The 20,468-nt window shown below is 43.9% G+C and overlaps 1 protein-coding gene and 1 long non-coding RNA gene across 3 annotated transcripts in view; one reads left to right on the top strand and one right to left on the bottom strand.

Annotated features, from left to right (window-relative positions):
• Positions 1–639: 639 nt before the first annotated feature.
• Positions 640–20,349, bottom strand: KCTD7 (potassium channel tetramerization domain containing 7). 2 transcript variants are annotated; one of them, XM_088657887.1, is made up of 6 exons: positions 20,176–20,349; positions 15,927–16,076; positions 15,028–15,208; positions 6,163–6,332; positions 3,301–3,479; positions 640–2,924 (listed from the first exon to the last, which is right to left on the bottom strand). In XM_088657887.1, the coding sequence occupies exons 3-6, from the start codon at positions 15,157–15,159 to the stop codon at positions 2,548–2,550; spliced, it is 858 nt and encodes a 285-aa protein (XP_088514013.1). In that variant the 5' UTR covers positions 15,160–15,208; positions 15,927–16,076; positions 20,176–20,349; the 3' UTR covers positions 640–2,547. The 2 variants fall into 2 exon arrangements, with proteins under 2 accessions (XP_088514013.1, XP_034995127.2); XM_035139236.3 differs by lacking the exon at positions 15,927–16,076 and having other exon boundaries at positions 20,176–20,337.
• LOC148683559 (uncharacterized) overlaps positions 12,714–20,468 on the top strand; it is a 31,157-nt gene continuing 23,402 nt past the window's right edge. Inside the window, exon 1 of the long non-coding RNA XR_015947053.1 lies at positions 12,714–12,852. This is a non-coding gene — a long non-coding RNA (uncharacterized LOC148683559). The remainder of the gene's footprint in view (positions 12,853–20,468) is intronic.

Here is a 20,468-nt window from a genome sequence, read left to right as displayed (position 1 = left end):
CTATTATTATTATTAACCATTAATATGCCACCCATCTGTTTTGGCATGCACAAGGGGTAGGAATCATTGTGTCCTTTCATACTGTTGGACTCCAAGCCCCATCAAGCAGCAGTGGTGTAGTGGTTAGTGTCAGGCTAGGACATGGGAGACCTGGGTTCAAATCCCTGTTCAGCCCTATCTCAGCCCTCACAAAGTTGTTGTGAAGATAAAATGGGAAGTGGGGGGAACAATATACTCCACCTTGAGCTCCTTGGAAGCAATGGTGGGATATAAAATGTAAAGTAATTACCGGTATTATACCAACATTGCCAGTTACCAGGAATGGTGACAGTGTCTGTCATTTGGAGAGCATCATGTTGGCTGGCTGCCAGAACTATTTTAAGAGCTACAGCTTAAAGAACTGATACCTGAGCGTGCTTTTTTTCCTCCTCCCTACCTGTCCCTTTTTCCTCATCTTTCATTGCTTTTTTTAGGTTGTAAACCTGAGGACAGAGACTAGCTTGCTGTTGTTTTTTGAAGCTATTCCGGCAGAAAATAAAAGTGGTAGGGGGTCTCCTAAAGGGAGGAGCATATTATGATACCCACCCAGCCCTGCTTTTAGTGTTTGGCAGCCTTAAAAAAAGATAATTGTGAGCTCAGTTAGATAGTGACCATAGTGAGATAATTTATTGCACGTTACTGAGACACAACATGTTTCAATACAAAATATGGGCAGTAAAAGGGGAGAGAGGTGAAATAACATATTTGAATGGTTTTATCATTGTAATATCCACTGTTTGAAGACAACACACTCCCACCTTGCAAATCCATTTACATTTCTCATTTTTGCAGAAGGCATTGAAGGTCGTAATGCATAGAGACATCTGGGTAAAATATACTCTTAAAGAAATGTTTTAACAGTCATAATGAATTGCTTGCCAAATTTACTAAAGGAGTATGCTCAGAATCCTTTTTTATCTCCACATAAACGAACACCATCTTATTTGTACCGGGAGGGCAGGGGGAGAGGGATGAGAACAATGCATAGAACCCCAGACTACCTAATCACGTGTCTTCCTGGAAATAATTTCCACTGGGTGGCATTCAACTAAGTTTTACTCAGAGTAGACTCACTGAAATGAATGAACATAAGGTTGAGTCATGCTGGATCAGGCCAAGGGCCCATCTGGTGCAGCATCCTTTTCTCACAGTGGCCAACCAGATGCCTCCTTTGGTAAGCACACAAGCAGGATCCAAGCACAAGAGCCCTCTCCCTTCCTGTGGCTTCCAGCAACTGGTATTCAGAAGCATTACTGCTTCTGACCATGGAGGCAGAGCATAATCACTGTGGCTTTCAGTCATCGATAGCCCTTTCCTCCATGAATTTATCCATTCCTCTTTTAAAACCATCTAAATTGGTGGTCATCACTGCCTCCTGTGGCGGAAAGTTCCGCAGTTTAATCATGTGTTCTTAATTCAACCAGCTTGATTTTAGCCAATAACAGGTCAATCCAATAAAACATCTGGCTGCGATGATCCGACATGCTCCAATTCCCAAAGAAGCATGCCAGCCATCACCAAGTTGAGAAAGTTTCCATGCTAACAATGACTTCTGGCCATGAGATTTGGGGCTGGCTCACTTCATCAAAGTGAGGGAGAAGTTTCTATCCAGGTATAAAAGGTAAAGGGACCCCTGACCATTAGGTCCAGTCGCGACCGACTCTGGGGTTGCACGCTCATCTCGCATAGTCAACAGCTAAAGCACCCAAAGCGAAAAACAGGCACAATTGTCTTTAAATAACAGTTATTTTTGAATTCATTTAAGAATGCAACCTATGCGGTCTGAGCAAGCACCAAGGGGTTAAAAAAACCACCCAACACCTGCCCTTTGGGGTCGGGGGAGTGGAAATAAATTAAATTTCAACACAAACATGTAAAAGAATTAACCAATACAGATGCATAAATAAAGCAGGGATTTAACACAGAGAAAGTTCAGACATTTGTAGAGATAATTCACTTCTGAAACCTCAGCATCTCTGAAAAGTACTTTGTACTTCTGTACTGAAGGTTGGAACAGCAGCAAAAAGTCACATGCCAGCGGAAGTGGTGTAAAAATAAAGTGCTCCTGTGCACTTCCAACGCCAGGTGGCTGCAGAACAGCTAGCTAGGTCTCCAGGGGTGCAGTTGGAAGATTGTGCAACGGTGTGGCGGTGCCCCCTAGGCAAGTGCAGGCAAGTGAGACCAGTGTGGGCCGAAAAAGGCTTGAATTGTGGGTTAGAGCCCTTCCAAAAACCTCAATACACACCAACTGGCATATACCTCTACTGGGACCCTATGTGTCAGCCACAGTAGCATGTGTCCTTCCAGAAGGATTTCTCTTCCTTGAAGCAAGAATCACAGGAGAGACCCCAGTTTGCTGCATAGCTATGAATGGAGGTCACGCTCTCCTGCCAAGATATGACTCCAGCACTCTGTCAGCAGTGCCACCATTTCTCGGAACGCAGGGCAACAAGGCCATGGAGAAGACAGCAAAACCAGCCAGCTAACTCTTCCCACGCCTGGTTGGGCTCACCACCACGTAATCTTGAACTCATAAATGGGGCGCTTGCAGTAGTAGTGGTTGATCAGGTGCTTATCGCAGACCCCAATGCACTGGTGGTCCACCGTGATGCCCCTGCTGGAGAGGTCCGTCACAATGCAGTGGAGGAGGTCGTACACGTCCGCCACGGCCTCCCAGGGCCCAAAGGACACGTCCACCTCACAGTGGTGCTCAAAGAGCTTGCCGTCGCCCTCGCTCCGCTCAAAGCGCAGGGAGTTGAAGAGCGGGCACTCGTAGGGCGTGATGGGCATCTCCTCCTTGAAGACGCAGATCTTCAGCTTGGCAAAGCGGGCCTTCCGCTGCATGGCACGCAGCTTTGCAATCTCCACAATCCGCTCCAGGTGCTCTGAAAAGCAAGGAGGAGAGGTGTGTGAAGAAAAAAACATTGAGAAGATGCGCATTCCTCAAACAGGTGCCTTCAGATGTTTCAGACTTCAACCTTCCACAGCCCCAGCCAGCACAACCAAGCTCCTTTCGGACCAAGTATTATATATGGCTATGCTGGCTGCAGGTGATGGGAGTTGCAGTCAGGGGCAGACCTTGGAAATATGCCACCCTGTGCCATTTGACACCCTTGCAGCACCTGGTGCAACCACACCACTTGCACTGCTCTAAATCTGCCTCTGTTGCAGTTTAAAACATTGGGAGGGCACCTTTCAAAAGCACTTCTGGCTGCTGCAAGACACACCCACAAGCTGCCTACCCCCACCTGTTCAATTTACCTTTGTAATATGGCATCAAGCCCAGGAAAGCCTGCCGGACTTTTTCTCCTTTGAGGGGCTGGAGATCCTCAAGAAGGTCTAGCAAGGGTCCAATGGAATAATATTGGGCTTCCTTGTAAACTGCCCGCACGCGTTCCCTTGGAGGCAAGTCGCCAGACCGCAGGAAATTGAGCACATCCCTAAAAAAAATAAAAGGCAGAAGGAACTCGAGTACATATACAGGTTGGTTGATGGCTACCCGTTCCCAAAACACACACACCCATCTCCTTTTCATTACATTGCAAGCAACAGTGTTCAAAACTGGGGCTGTAGCTTTCAATAGACTAATCGGTTAGATCAGCGTTTGCCAAACTGTAGTACTCTTACCTCCGGAAATACGCAAAAGGGCTCAAAGGATACAGGGCAGATTTTACTTTATCATACTCAAACCTTATTTTATATAAATACTATATATTGCATTTGCTCGAGACTAGATAATATAATGTTATTAAAGCTACCCCAGAATTATCGTCACCCAAGAAACTCCAACTGGCCCAAGCAACTCAAGCAGATGTTTAGATCCAACATGTTTCAATGAAGCAGCCATATACCACAGGGGATTCTGGGATGCACATGGTGGAACAAATGCTGCAGGCCTTTGGGGGAAATTCTCTCAAGGGGAATCATACTGTCTTCATGTTTGTCAAGATAACACCACACATGTGTCCCAGAGTTTTCAGCCATTTCTATTTTAAAAGTCGGGATATAGGAACAAAACAAGATGGGATCTATTTGTAGGGTTGCCATATTTCAAAAAATGAAAATCCAGACACAAAAGTTGTTGAGTTTTTTAAGAAAAATCTAAAAAACAAAAAACAACCCAAAACCACCATGAAGTTTTAAGCTATTTTAAAGGGAATTCAGCTAAATCTACACTTCTGACAGGGCTTCCCATACGTCTGGATTTTCCCGGACATTTCAGCTATTTCCACTCAGATACTGTTTCCGAGGGCTGAATCCCAGCTATGTCCGGGAAATTCCAGATGTATGGCAGCACTAATTTAAGTAGCTGACTTTGCAAGGTCAGGATATTACACATTTATTCTGAAACAGGAAGGTCAGCATTCCAAGGGCTGAAGAACCTTTTAATATCCTGTTTCCAGAGGCAAAAGCAGTACAGTCACTTTGACTAATCAATCCTATTAGTGACCACATGCAGCACAAACAAAGGGCATCTGTTACTTGCCATCTAACCCTGTCCAGCGCTCAAAGTCAGGGCATGAGACGGAAAATCCAAAGGGTGCCCCATCCCATTCCAACCATCTCTTGAGCTGAAGCTCTTATGCAGTTTCCATTCATATTATTATTATTGTATTGGCCTGAAAACAAGCCTCACCTTCCCCCCAAATTCTGACCATGAAAAGTACAGCTTATATTCGCAACCTTACGGTATGCAGCCAGGAGCAAACAGCGCCAGGAGCGCAGCAAAACGGTGCCCGCCCCGCACATAGTCCCCTGTCCTCCCCGAAGGCAGGGAAGGGAGAGAGCGAGAAAGGGGAAAGGCAGTTGGCAACGCAACACACACCGTATGCAGCCAAGAGCAGCGAGGAATGGGGCAGCTTATATTCAGGTATTTATTCTTTTCTTTCCCCCCCCCTCCAATTTTAAAGGTGCAGCTTATATTCGGGTGCGGCTTATATTCAGGCCAATACGGTATTATTGATTAAACCTATTAGTCACTTTTTTACAAAAGCAACTCAAAGTGATTTTCAGGAAGATTTAAATACCGGTAGCACTTACATCAAAACTAGCATTAAACAAAACAGATAAAAGAGACTTAAAGCAAATTTGCATTTTTAAAAGGCAAGATTAAGTCATCCCACCCACTCAAGAGAGCCAGTGTAGTGTCCTTTTTTTCAGAGTGTCAGACTAGGACCAAGAGACCGGGGTTCAAATCTGCACTCAGCCATGAAGTTCACTGGTTGTGTCCTTGGGCCATTGTCTGCCTGTCAGCCTAACCTACTTCGCAGGGTTGTTGTAGGGGATTAAATGAGGCGGGATGAGAACCACGTGCATCACCCTGGACTCCTTGGAGAAAAAGGTGGGGTTTAAGTTTAATAAAGTAATAAAGAGGCCACAGATAATTAAAAGCCAAAGGCCTGACAGAAAAGAAGTGTTTTTGCCTGGTGCCTAAAAATATGTAATGATGGTGCCAGGCAAGCCCCCCCTGTGTACAATATTCCACAAATGTGGATCAAGCACAGAAAAGGCCCATTGCAACACTGCTACCCTCTGGACCTCCCTACCACCCAAAAATGCACTCAAAATCCACCACTTCCAGGAATATAATATATACCTCCAACCTCAGGAATATGTCAGGGAGACCTGGTCCAGCCTGACATTTTGACCACAAACAGCTTCACCAACGTTGTGCTCCAAAACAATTACCCCCAGTTCTTGGAATAACAGCATCATAGACTTGTAAAGTTAGAAGAGACTGCAAAGGTCATCTGCTCCAACCCACTGCAGCAAAGGAATCACAGCGAAAGAATCTCTGACAGTCATCCAACCAATCTCTGCTTAAAAACTCCAAATGAAGGAGTCTACCACCTTCTGAGAGAGTCTGTTCCACTGTTGAACAGCTCTTCCCATCAGAAGGTTCTTTCTCATGTTTAGTTGCAATCTCCTTTCTTGGAATTCTAGATGCCACCTTGCCAGCTGCTGTTCTTTGGCCGCCTAGAGCAGTTCCCATCACCCCTATGGGAACATGAGTGTGAAGGTAGAAGGGGCATACAGATCACGCTACCTCCAAGGGACAGAGGAACCCGCCTTGCTCCTGGAGCTTTTGTAGCTAAGGGAGTGCCGCAGGCAAATAAGACATACCCAAAGAACTTCCCATCTCGGTCAATAAAGTATCTCCCCTCTGCATCTGTTGGGATGTAGTGTCGGCCACTGAACATAGCCGAGAGCATTGTGTCTTCGTAGCGCCGTAGTGTTGACAACCTGGTAGTAAAATAAGCTCCTCCAACATTCAGTGGAACCACTTCAGGGAACTGGAAGAAACAATTTTTGTCGAAATTCAGCACATAGGTCGGCATTCAAGTAGCATTTTCCATCAGTTGAAAAAATTACACTTGCCCAATAAAACTTCCCCATCTTCCCCCTGCACATGCCCCACATCCTACCCAGATCTACCCCCCAGAACAGATTTAGGGGGTATGCAGTTCCTTGCAGTGATGGATCAAGTTAATTCATGCTGCATGGAATACAAATAAGCCAGTGTGGAGAAAGTGGATGAACATTTTTCTCCCTCTTCTTATACTTTTTATTTTATTGCATCTGCATCCCAAATTTTGCTCCAAGGAGCTCAAGGTGCCATACATAGTTTTCCTCCTCTCCATTTTATCCTCACAACAACCCTGTGAGGTAGGTTAAACTGAGAGGTAGTGACTGCCCCTAAAGTCACCCAGTGTGAGATCTTCATGGACAAGTGGGGATTTGTTTTTTTTTTTTTTCAAAATTTTTTATTCTTTTTAACATTAATAAAGTAACAATACAATAACAAAAACAGGTAGAAGAATACATATACACACAAATACAAAACAGAAAAAAGGAAAAAGAAAAGAAAAATATCACAATTCTAAATCTTTATTCTAATCTTCTTACTACGACTTCCTCTGCTCCCTACTCGCTGCGATTCACTATTAATCACATATAGCAATTCTAGCTCATTATCCATTTCTAAGGTTACTATATCTCACTCCTCTTTTCTAATATTCTGTAAATATATTCGTCCTCTATCTTTCTTCACTTTACTTTCATACTACGCTGCAATTCCTAGTAACATTCAAAAATCCCTATCTTCTTAATCAATTACAATACTATATTTCTTCAAATAACTCTTAAAACTTGACCATTCTTCTTCTGTCGCTTTCTCCCCCTGGTCACGGAGTCTTCCGGTCAGATCAGCCAGTTCCATATAGTCCAACATTTTCATTTGCCATTCTTCCACTGAAGGTATCTCCTGTGTCTTCCACTTCTGTGCTATCAGCATTCTCGCTGCTGTTGTGGCATACAAAAAAACCGTAACCTCTTTCTTTGGTATCTCCCCCCCCAAAATCCCCAACAAAAAGGCCTCTGGTTTCTTAATGAACGTATTTTTAAACATTTTCTTTAATTCGTTATAAATCTTATCCCAGAAGTCTTTTACCTTGGGGCAAGTCCACCACATATGATAAAACGTCCCTTCTCTTTCTTTACATTTCCAACACTTATTATCATGTGTGTGGTACATCTTTGCTAACTTAACTGGGGTCAGATACCATCTGTACATCATCTTCAACATATTTTCTTTCAAAGCATTACATGCTGTGAATTTTATAGATTTTTTCCACATTTTTTCCCAGTCCTGTATCATTATATTATGTCCAACATCTTTGGCCCACTCTATCATTACTGACTTTGTTTGTTCGTCCTTCGTTTGCCACTCCAGCAGTAAATTATACATCTTAGATAAATTTTTAGTTTTCGAGTTTAACAACAATGTTTCCAACTTGGATTCTTCTTTTTGAAAACCTACTTTTTGGTCCATTTTAAACACTTCATTGATTTGATGATACTGTAACCAATCAGATAGTACATCTTTCAACTGGTCATATGGTTTAAGTTTGTATTGTTCACCTTCCTGTACTAAAATATCCTTATATCTTGGCCATCTGGCTTCCATATTACGCCTTTTAAAGGCTTTAGCCTCCAGTGGTGAAACCCACCTGGGTGTTTTACTCTCTAATAAATCCTTATACCTCAACCAAACATTTAACAATGATTTCCTGATTATATGGGTCTTGAAACCTTTATACACCTTTGCTTTGTCATACCATAAATATGCATGCCATCCATACACATTATCAAAGCCTTCCAGGTCTAATACATCCGTGTTTTCTAGCAAAAACCATTCCTTCATCCAACATAAAGCCGCAGCTTCAAAGTATAATTTCAAATCTGGCAAAGAGAAGCCCCCCCTTTCTTTAGTGTCTGTTAAAATCTTAAACTTAATTCTGGGTTTTTTCCCCTGCCAGATAAATTTCGATAACATCTTCTGCCATTCCTTGAAGCATTTCACATTATCAATTATAGGTAAGACTTGGAATAAAAACAACATCCTTGGCAATACATTCATCTTAATAACTGAGATTCTACCTAACAATGACAGTTTTAAACTAGACCATGTTTCAAGATCCCTTTTTATCTCATTCCACATCTTCTCATAATTATCTTTATACAAATTCAAATTCTTTGCTGTCATGTTTACCCCCAGGTACTTCACCTTTTTTACAAAGTTCAAGCCAGTGGCCTCTTGTATCTTATTTCTTTCCTCTAACGTCAGATTTTTTTCTAAAACCTTCGTTTTAGCCTTGTTCAATTTAAACCCCGCAACATGTCCAAACTCCTGAATTATTTCCAGCGCTTTAACTACGCTGGTTTCTGGGTCCTCTAAAGTAAGCACTAAATCATCCGCAAAGGCTTTTAATTTGTATTGCTTTGACCCCACCACTACTCCTCTAATCTCTTCTTCCCTTCTAATCATGTTCAGCAGCACCTCCAGGACCGTTATGAATAGCAGTGGGGAGAGCGGGCACCCTTGTCTAGTTCCTTTTTCAATTCTAATTTCCTCCGCCACCACATTGTTGACTATAATTTTCGCTTTTTGCTCATAATATAATGCATTCAGGCCATTCATAAAACCTGAACCCACACCCATACCTTCCATATTTTTCTTCATAAAATCCCATGAAATATTATCGAAGGCCTTCTCTGCATCTATAAACATCAAGATCGCATGTGTATTCTTTTTAGTCTGCAGAAACTCTAATATATCTACAATGTTCCGTATATTATCCTTCATATGCCTTGTTGGTAAAAAACCCGCTTGATCATGGTGTATCAAGTCCTTAAGGATTCTTTTCAATCTCGATGCCATAATGTTCGCAAAAATTTTGTAATCCACATTTAATAAGGAAATGGGACGGTAATTCTTAACTTGAGTTCTGTCCGCCCCTTCCTTTGGCAACAATGTGATGAAGGCGTCTTTCCACGACTCTGGTGCCCGATCCCCTTCCAATATTTTGTTGCATACTTCCATCAAAGGCTGTATTAGCCAGTCCTTTAAAGTCTTATAGTATTTTGCAGTAAGTCCGTCTGGTCCTGGTGCTTTGCCCAGTTGCATTTGGTTGATTGCTGTTTCGATTTCATTCCTTGTTATCCTGCTGTTAAGTATGATTTTATTTTGAGGTGAGATTTTTTGTAATCCATATTTTATCACAAATTGATCCAATTCTCCCAAATCTACTTTATCTTTCTTATATAATTCTTTATAATATTTCTGAAAACATTTCCTAATTTCTGCAGGTTTCTCTATTATCTTTTCCTCCTGTATTATCTTGCTTATTGTGCTTTGCTTTAGTCTCTTTTTCATTTGCCATGCCAACAATCTTCCACACTTATTTGCTGATTCAAAGGTTCTTTGCCTCATCATCTTTACCTTCCACTCAATTTCCAGATTTATTAATTGAGAGTACTGTGTCTGTAACGCCTTTATCTCTTTTTGTATCTGTAGATTTTTTGGCTTAGCTCTTAATTTCTTCTCTTCTTCTATTAATCTGTTTAATATACTCTCTTTCTTTGCCTCTTGGGTTTTCCTTATTAATGTATTTTGTTGAATTAAAAAACCTCTCATCACCGCCTTGCTGGCATCCCATGTAACCCTTATGTCCATTTCATTATTTAAATTTAGTTCAAAATAGTCTTTAAGGGTTTTCTGAGCTTTTTGTACTATCTGTTCATTCCTTAATAGGGCATCATTCATTCTCCATCTAAACGAACCCTGCAGAAATAATTTCAGTTCCATTAAAACTGCATTATGATCAGAAAATGTCTTTGGGCAGATTTCCACCTTTATTATTTTGGGAGATAAATCCCTTGTGGTCCAAATATAGTCCAATCTGGAACCTGTTTGATGCACATCTGAGAAATACGTAAACTCTTTTTCTAATGGGTTTTTCAACCTCCATGTGTCTATCATATCAAAATTGTCTACCAACTCAAAAAAAGTCTTGGGGAGTCTGCCTTCATTTGTTATTCTTTGTCTTTGTGACCTATCCATCAACGTAGATACAACCCCATTAAAATCTCCCATCAAGATTATTTTGTAATCCAAATAGTCCAGCAGTCTTTCATGCAACTTTTGGAAGAAATCATATTTAGCATCATTCGGGGCATAAATTCCAACAACCAAAAATTTTTCGCCTTGCGCTTTTATTTCCACCGCAACATATCTTCCTTCATCATCTTTAAATAACAACTTGGCTTCCAATTTGTCCTTGACATAAATCACTACTCCTCTTTTCTTAACTCTGTCCGATGATATAAAATCATTTCCCAGGTTTTTATTTTGCAAAATTTTTCTATGAGATCTTGTCACATGCGTTTCCTGTAGACATATCACATCTAAATTCTGTTTTCTTAACACGTGGTAGATTTGATTTCTTTTCACCTTAGAATTAAAACCGTGGACATTCCATGTAAGTATTCTCAACGCCATCATGACTGCTTAGTTTGGAAATAATGAAAATGGTGCTGCTCCTGGTCCCGCTCCTCCCAGCAGATTCGGGTCGAAAAGGGGTGGTGGTTTCACCTGTGGGTCTGTATCTGACTCTTTTTCTCTCTCAAAGTCTGTTGCGTTTTGCTCTAGAAATCTTAACTTGTCTTCCACTGATTTAATCCACACTTTCTTCTGTTGAAATTTAAAGAAAATTCCCTCCGGAAATTCCCAGCGAAAAAGAATGCCTTTCTTTGTCAAAAGGTTCGTTAAATCCGTGTATCTCTCCCTGAGCGACAGGAAGAATTTCGGGATATCCTTAAAAAGGATGACCTGTTTTCCTTTCACCTTTAACTTTCTCTGGTAATGTAGACCCAAAATTTTGTCTCTCTGCTCCTTTGTCTGGAAAACCACCATACAGTCACTAGTGAATTGGGAATCTTTCTTCTTAGATTTTGCTCCAAATCTGTATGCCTTTACAATTGTTGGTTCTAATTCCTCTCTTGTTAAATTCCAGGCCGTCGTGAATTCCTGAATTAGAGTAGCTTTTAAATCTTCTTTTTCTATCTCCGGAAAATTCCTTATCCTCAGGTTCATCTGTCTCTCCCTTAACTGTAAAAACGCAATTTGCACCTGCGTTTAGTATTGCTGGCTTTCCAAATCTTGCACTCTTATGTTTTCCAAATGTGCCACTCTAGTTTCCACTCCTGCCACTTCCGTCTTTACCTGTTGAACGTCTTGTTTCAAAGTGCCAATCTTCTCTTTTAATTCCTTAAATTCCTCTGTATGTTTATCTTGTGTCTCTTGTAATTTATCCTGCCCCTCCTTAAGGGAACCTAGCAATTTAAGCACCTCATCTTCAAAGGTTGGCGAAATCGATGTTTTCCTCCTTGGTCTGCCTCCTGGACCTGGACCCGGCCCCTCGCCTGCCATACCAGCCTGCAGCTATACGGTCACTAAAGAGTTAATCAAGCTTTCTCTCCTATACAGCGGCTTCCCACAGTTGAAGAGTCGTTTTGCTTACTTGCTTGCAAGCTTGGAATTTCAAGTTCACCGCTTTCTCACTGTCTCAGCCGGCTGCAGCTGCGAAACACACCAATTCCACCAATCCCCAGTAATGGAAACTTTCGTACTGCCAAAACAACTTAAGATATAGTCCACAGGCAAGAAGAAAGCAGATTACCTTCACAGACCACAAGAAATCAAAAGGCGTTGCCAATTGTCTTTATACTTAAAAGTCTAAAGTATCTTTTCTCAAGAGCCCAGGCTGTTGCAGAGTCACTTTATCTCCCGTTAGAAACACTGTTACCAATACTGTGTTTTACTCCATTTCCTTACGTCGTTCAAAGCATCTGACGATCTGATCCGGTCTCTCCCTCCCAGGGTGGGATGCGGCTTCTCTTTTACTGACTTTACCGGGCAAAATTAGTCTCTATCTCCCCCCCCCCACTGCCCTATTGCGGGAGGGGGACCCGAGGGTGGGATTTTGCTATTAAAAAGTCCAAAGAGCTTGGTTATTGCAGCAATTCTTACTTGCTTCCGTTATTAGCGCAGCAAGAAGGGGGGAGCGACCTCCATTTTAACTCCTCCCCGCAAATCGAATAATTGTCCAAATTATCCAGGCTCTAATTGAATTTACTCACGGAGTACAAATTAATCCATTCAGCCTTGTTTTGGTTGGAGAACTTGATCGCTTGAAGATCTGTCGGACTTGCGGCTACGCGCTCCGGGGATAGCGAAAGTGCTTCGATGGCGCCCTAGTCTTCAACCTCGCCCGCTCTCAGCGACCCTTACTAGGGTCTACCGGGGAGTAAGGGAGACGTCCAGACACCTGCCGAATCCTGCCCTCATAACGCTCAATATGAGGCTTGTATGGAAACCCGCATCGCCGTTGCCGCGGTTTCCTTGCCCCCAGAGTGCCGGAGGTTCCCGCAACTGGGAAACTCCCGTCCGACCAGCTCCGCGATCAAGCGGAAGTCCGACAAGTGGGGATTTGAACCCTGGTCTCCAAGGTTCTAGTCGGAGACCTTAACCACTACACCATGCTGGCTCTCAGAATACTAGAACCTGATTGGGTAATCTTAGGAAACTGAAGGGTGAGATTCAGGGCAGGCAAAAAGAGGACTTTGTCACACACTGCGGAACTCCCTGCTGCAAGATATGGGCAATGGCCACCAGCTTAGAGGGCTTTAAAAGGGGACTAGACAAATTTGAGAAGAGGGAAGTGGTCTATCATTGGCTATATTTTATTTCTTTAAGAGAGTGTATTTTCTTCCTAATTATTAATCTATTTACAAAATAAAATAACATGAGTAAAACAGTAAAATCAGTTAAGAACAATAAAAAAAGATGAACACAGGGCAGATAAAAACAAGGGAACGGCTGTTAACTTATTATAGTATGAAAACTTTAATAAATTTTTAAAAAACAAAAACAAGGGGACAGTTTAAGTATGTGCTCTGTGAATGGCATTTTTTTATCTGTTCTGAATCTTCCACCCTTCAGTTTCATTGGACGTCCACGAGTTCTAGTGTTATCTGAGAGAGGCAGAAAAACTTTTCTCTATCCACTTTCCCCATGCCATGCGTAATTTTATAAACTTCCACTGTATCACCTCTTTTCTCTAAACTAAAGAGTCTCAAACGCTGCACTCTTTCTTCATACTGACACATCATCAACTGCCTGAAGTATCTTACGAGATGCTTCAAGGGGTAGCCCCACACAAAGCAGCAATCCAGCCTAAAGCACATGCCTCCAGGTCTGAAATTCCCAGTTGGTGCACCATCTCAGATAGGCCAATGCACCTTGGACTGTCTAGGCATGAAGCACCAAAGCCCAGTGCAGGTTCACTCCCACCCCTATATGGAACACCCAGGCTCAGGATGTCGCTGGGTACCAGTTGCTGGGGAGCAACAGCAGCAGAGAGAGCTGTCACCTTGCCGCCCTGTACATGGTAGGTTTCATGGAGGTGCCTGGTCGGCTACTGCAGAAGGCAGGATGCACAGGGCTAGGTGGACCTTTGGACTGATCCTGCAGGGCTCCTCTTAGGCTCATGTCACTGCTCCAAAATGACTCAGCAGCAGATGACTTTGTGTAGAATGCAGAAGCAGGAGGCAGACTGTGAGGAGACAAGGAAGGGTGGCACTGGCAGAGTCAGAGAGAGGGCAAGAGATCAGTCGCTCTGGGCTGGCACTTGCACCCAGTTCTGCACATCCATCTCCAAGATCAGCTGGAGCTGCAGACTGTAGGGGTTTTCAACTACTCAAGAGTACCAACGGAACTGCAAGCCACCAAGCAAATACAGCTTAGCAGGAGTCAGTAAATCTCCTGTTTTCCCTCAGCTGCAAAAACAGGACAGTCATGTGACGTGCCCAGTGGACTGATATCCGCTCAACTGCTCATTTTGTGCCCAGACTCCACCTGTCACCCCCTAGTTGGCTGTATAGAACATGCTAATGCCAGGAAACCAAACAAGTCTGAATATTCCTAACTTACACTGAGTTTTCTCAGTCTTGAGGCTGGAAAAACCTAAGCAGCCAGGGTATTTAAAATGCTTTTTTAAAAATCAAAGTTGTTTTTAAAGTAATGATTTGTGAATAGCTTCTAGTTCACCCCACCCTTCAAGCTCAGGGTGGGTTACAAAAACAAGAAATCAGTAATACACATTTTTAAAAAAGTAAGTCCATTTAGGGCAGTGGTTCCCAAACTTTATCGGGCCACCCCACACACACACCTTGGTTCCATACACTCAACCATACCATACCCTATAAAAAACATTATTCAGAATAGTGGTTTACACAACCCACTCTGGAAAATAAAAACAGAATAAAATTCAAAACAGTAACAATTACACATTTATTCAAAATCCAATTAACATTATTGAGTTTAATCCAATCAACAAAACTGCTGAACTTGAATAGTCATTTACACCTCCAGCATCCCCCTGCCACCCCCTTGCCAATCCCATCACTCTGCCCAGGGGGTGGTACCACCCACTTTGGGAACCATTGGTTCTGGGGCTTGACCCTGCCCCCACCGCTACAAGCCAGGCTGAAAGCAGAGTATTGTTTCTGAAAGAGGAGAGGTCCATTCCAGCGGCAGCCCCTGAAAACTGAAGCAACCAGGGTGGCAAGAGGCACCAGCTCACTCACCTGCTGAGGCAGGAGGGACAGGGCGTGCTCTGCCTGGGTGGCCGTCGGCGTGGCAGGCTCTTGAGAGTCATCCTCCGCATCCGAACTCGACATGGCATCGCTCACTTTGGTCTGCCCCGTGACTACCACCATCCCTCCGGCTCTTGTAACCAGGTCTGCTGGGCGGGCAGCCGTGGCAAAGCTGGCAGGGAGACAAGGGCCATGTTCATTGGGATGGGAGACCACAGTGGGGGGGGGCTTTCCTTAATAAAGAAAGGCCACTGAGGGGCAGCAGGCACCCAGAGATGCTCCACGCCAACCCTTTACGAGTGTCATTGCTGTTCTGAGGACTGAGTCACAACACTCAGGACTGTTCTATCTGCTACCAGTCAGGAGCACACGCGCACGCTGGGAGGGGATCCAATTTGCACAGCAGCGCCAGGAAACCTCCCTGTCAGCTTTCGCAGCCAGAGAGTCCCTCACTGGAGGAGGCAGCAGCTCTTATTGGCCACCTAACCAGCTCAACCTGCTCTTAGCTGCCCAGGCTGTCATTTTACTTGCTCAAATCTGATTAGCTGCTGGGGACACCTGCCGCTGAGCAGCCATTTGGCAATCCACACATCTGTCAACCAAAGGCACTGTTTGACTGGTTCAGTATGCTCTTAGCCACGCCCCACTAGCCTGTGGTTCCCCAACACCACACTGCCCCTCCAAGCCCCTTTTGAAATGGAGAAAGAAAAGCATTCCTTGCCCGATCCACAGAGTTCCACCAACATTATTAATAGTGGGGAAACTGGGGGTGGGGGGAGGTTTTGGCAGCAGCATAGACATTCAGAATCAAATTAGGCAGATTCAAGCATCCAATTCACACAATACTAATCAGAAAAGGGAGGGGGATTCAATTTTTAAGTTGGTTTAACCTGGGTTCTGACGTGCATGCAGAGATCGCTGAAATTGCTTCTTATAACCATTTCATTTCTCGGTCATCCAGACAAATCCTGACATGTAACGGAGCAGAACATCAGCACTGCAAGCAACTGGCACTGGAATAAGGAGGTTTGCCTGAACGTCTGAAATGAAAGTAAGTCAGCTGGACTGATTGCAAGGGGATCCGTTTGTACTACAGAACGAATTTCCAACCCCTGCACCTCTGGCTGGAGGAGAAACAAACTGGCTATTTTTCTCTCTAGATGGCAAGGAGGGATGAGCATACACGAGAAAATCAGGCAAAGTTACTACATGGACACAAAAAGGCAATCAAAACAGCAGCTCTCAAGGAGTCAGTATGTCACAGGACAGTGAGCTCAAAGCAGCACAATTTTGGGCCAGCAATGTCCCAGAAAAACTCATCCGATTTCATCGCAATGAAATCTATTGATATCTTTCACACTCCACCCCAAAAGGACAATCAGAATAAACCTCTCTGCACTTTGTTGTTGTTGTTGTTGTTGTTGTTGTTGTTGTTGTTGTTGTTGTTGTTGTTGTTGTAGCGATTTCCTCTCATTTCATGTTTCAGCCCCCAAACTGGTAAGCTGCAAAGGTCTGGTGTGCTGCTTCATCGAAACTACTGTTCTAAACTGAGCTTAAAAGACAGTCTCATCTAATTGATTCTATTACGTAGGAAGATGTTCTCCCAATTTACAAATCGCTTACCATTACAGTAGATTACTTCCTCATAATGCCTCAACAAGCAATTTTGTCACCTCTCCACATAGCTGGATAAATCATTTCCTTCAACTGATGTTGGGGGGGTTAGAGTTAGCCTGTTGCAGTGAAAACAAATCTTGTGGCACCTTATGGCAAGAGCTTCCCACAAGAGTTTGTCATATAATAAATGTAAAAAGTATTCAAAATGTCACAGAAGTCATTGTTTTTTTCTGCTACCTGCAAGATTTCCTTGTTGCTGCCCGGTTGAAATAATATTTCAAATGTCAACTTTCAGACAGAAGAACTTAGCAATAAAATTGTTCTTTTTTGATTTAGAAAGACCTTAACCCCTTCATTTTTTAAAAAAAGATGCAAGGGACCACCAGACACAAATCTCCCAGCTACCACTGATTCCATTCTCTTTGTAAGGAGGGGGGAAATATTCAAACCAACCTTCAAGACATCCCAGATGTCTGGCACTGCTTTGAAACTGCAATGCTGACCCTTAGGAATTTGAAATATTTCTTCAGCTCTCATTCTGGCATATTTTGTTTAATGTAATGCAGTCCCAAGAACACAAGAAGCTGTGTCCTTAGATCATTAGCCTCTGAGTGGCCAAAGGGAATATCTGTCAAAACATACTAAATACAGTAAAGGCTCACACAGAATAGCCAGGGGAATAGGTAGGTTCCTCTTAACAGCACAAAAATACAGCAAATTTCAAAGAGGAAGGATTGTAGCTCACCAGCTTGCGAAAGATCCCAGTTTCAATTCTGGAATCTCCAAGAAGGGCTGAGAATCTACGCTGCCTGAAACTGCCAGCACTAAGCTAGAATCAATATAAAGGTTGGCCCACACACTTTTTCCTCCTCTCCATTGTATCTTCACAACAACCCTGTGAGGTAGGTTAGACTGAGATATAGTGACTACTTCAAGGGTCACCCAATAAACTTCATGGCATAGTGGTGATTAGAAGCCTAGTACCGGTATCCCTGATCATAATCCAGCACTCTAACCACTATACAATACTTAGGGCTGCCACACATCTGGACTTTCCCTGACATTACAAAAGTGGCACTTTATTCTGGTGGACCTTAGATTGGTGGCCTCCTAAAAAAACCTCAACAACTTTCAGTGTGTAACTTTCCTACACAGTGGTCTTTAAAGTCGTCTGCTCTGCTGTTGCCCACCACTTGGCCAGTTGCCCTGGTGATGCTATATTGATGTGTATTTTATGTTTGTTATTAAGTTGTTATTAAGTTGTTTTTGGTTGATGTTTTATATTTGTTGTTAGTCGCCCTGAGCCCGGTTTTTAAACTGGGAAGGGCGGGGTATAAATAAAAATTTATTAATTATTATTATTATTATTATATTACTATAGATCAGTCTAAAGTTCTTACATAAAGACAGTGGAGGCTGGTCCATTAGGGCAAATGGGGCAGCACCTCACCATTCTCTGTCTGACCTCATTCAGCCCTGATCTGCCTGTCCTCTTACTTACAACCAGCCCAGGAGGTGGCCTAGCTGGCAGACTCCTCTTCTTCCTTAATCTCAGTGTTGCCCTTGTCAAACTCAGCAGGCAGGGAGGAAGAGAATGGGGACAAAAATAGGATGAGTTGGCCCTGCTTGTTATTGGTTCTGGCAGCACCTACTATTGGGCTCCCTGCCTTCTGCCCCATCAACCCCAGTGGGCACCACCAGCCACTGTTAGTAAAGTTGTCACAAAGGGAATCCACAGTCATTCCATCTGAGTGGGATTAGCAGAAAGGGCTGCTCAAGAGGCTCAACAAAAGTGAAGCAGAGCCGGTTTGGTTTATGGCTCTTTTTTGCTTCAGCCATAAGGGACCAAAGGAGCAACTTTTCTCCCTCCTCTGCTGTCCAGGGGGAGCAGAGTGCAGATCACAACACCAGTCTTGCCCACAGGGTCCTGGACGCAGGTGCACCAATTATATGGATGATGAGAGGCAAGGAGGCTCCAGGCTGTTTTTCAGTTGGGTCTCTCAACAGGTGTGATGTGCCACTGTACTAGACAGACCTGTTGTGTATCAGAGCCACTAAAGTTGTGATTAAGCCACACAACCTGTGCCAGCAGAATAGTCCCTCTATACAAAACTGCATGCATAGGCCAGTGGTTCCCAAACTTATTCTCTCCCCCACCCAACAGACAATTTGAAAACTGCCAACTTGGTTGACGTTGGACTAAAGTTGTGATTAAGCCACACAGCCTGTGCCAGCAGAATAGTCCCTGTATACGCCCCGCAAAACTGCATGCATATAGGCCAGTGGTTCCCAAACTTATTCTCTCCCCCACCCAACAGACAACTTGGTTCACGTTGGACCACGGCAGCTGAAGTTCAAATTCCCATACAGACACAATGCTCTACTGGGCAACATCGGCCAACCACTCTTTCAGCCTACTGTACCTCACTGGGCCCACTGCATGAATAAAATGGAGACAGGCCGCTTTGCCACCTTGAGCTCCTTGAAGGAAAGGTGGGCTATAAATGCAAATAAATAAAATTAAAAAGAAAAAAAAACTCTGCCCAGAGAAACATTCCACACTCGACCCACACTCACAGATCTAAAAGATCAAACTATGTATACAGTATAGCCTCCATTTCTCTGACCTTAGATGATAAAGGGCAGAGAGACCCCACACAAAGAAAAGGGAAGGGCCACAAAATGGACCCACCCTTTCCCAAAACTGGATCCAGGAGATTGTTTTAGATTTTTCCCTGCATTGTTTTTATGCTGGTTTTAATGTGTGTATTTCTTTATTGTGGTTAAGTCGTTTTTAGATACTTTTGTTTTGTTTTGTTTTTAAAAGGGGTTGGAAAGAAAGAAATTTATTTTCCCCCTTTTTTCCCAATGAGCTCAATGCAGTGTATGGGATTTTCTCCTTCATTTAATCCCCACAGCAACCCTGTGAGGCAGGCTAGGCTGAGAGGCAGTGACACTTAAGGTCACCCAGCGGAGCATCATGGCCAAGCAGAGGGGGTTTGAACCCTAGGTCCTGCTCCAACACTCTAACCATGACACCAATAGCCCACACAATATCACTATACCACCCTGGCTGATTATTTGCTTAACTGCAATTCGAATAGTCCTCTAACCACCAGCCATAGTGGCTGGGCTAATGGGAGTTGGAGATCAGTTACATCTGTGGACCCAAGTTTGAGCCAGTGGTGCCAGAAGGTGGTCCAATGGGGAGTGGGGTGGCAAACGCTTCGCCCTCCTTTCTTCTGCCCTCTCTCCACCCACCCATAGTTAATGGGCTTCCTTTCTGGGTCGGACCGGATGCCAAAAAGGGGAGTCACCTGCAGGATCTCCCCCACTTAATAACAGGCAACAAGGCCCCACCCGCAAAAGGGGCGGCGATCTAATATGTACCTCCAGATGGACTCATTTAAAGAGAAGGGGGCGTGACCATCACACCTCGCCCCCTGTCCCCGCCCTCTCCGAAGAAGGGGAGGGGCCATGTTGCCACAGCAACCTCCCCTCCAGCCCCGCCTTCGCGCTCACCTGTCTGGTTTTCCCTCCGTGGGGAAATGATGGCGCTTCACTCCTCCTCTGCGCGTCCCACCTTAAGTATATATATTAATTTTCCCCCTCGACCCCCTCACGCGAGGCCCACCAGCAGCTCCACAGTGCCTGTCAGCTTCGCGCCTGTCAGCTTGTGCGCATGCGTGCCACTCTATCCGGGTACCTCCCGAGCTAACGGGACCTAGGAGGGGAGAAGGAAGAGCGGGGGGGGGAGTAGGCGTTGCAATGGAAGGGGCGTGTCGTAAGGACATCCTATTGGTTCAGTACAAAAA

Source organism: Zootoca vivipara, chromosome 14, assembly GCF_965207765.1.
Source record: "Zootoca vivipara chromosome 14, rZooViv2.hap1.1, whole genome shotgun sequence".
NCBI lineage: Eukaryota > Metazoa > Chordata > Lepidosauria > Squamata > Lacertidae > Zootoca > Zootoca vivipara.
Note: the sequence above shows the minus strand (reverse complement) of the source record. Positions and strands in the feature narration are given on the sequence as shown.

Coding starts and splice junctions, on each gene's coding strand:
- KCTD7 (XM_088657887.1), bottom strand. CDS start 15,159: ATGGTGGTAGTCACGGGGCAGACCAAAGTGAGCGATGCCATGTCGAGT. Junction 6,333..15,027: donor TGTCCCTCCTGCCTCAGCAG/GTGAGTGAGCTG, acceptor TGTTTCTTCCAG/TTCCCTGAAGTGGTTCCACT. Junction 3,480..6,162: donor CGAGATGGGAAGTTCTTTGG/GTATGTCTTATT, acceptor TATTTTTTTTAG/GGATGTGCTCAATTTCCTGC.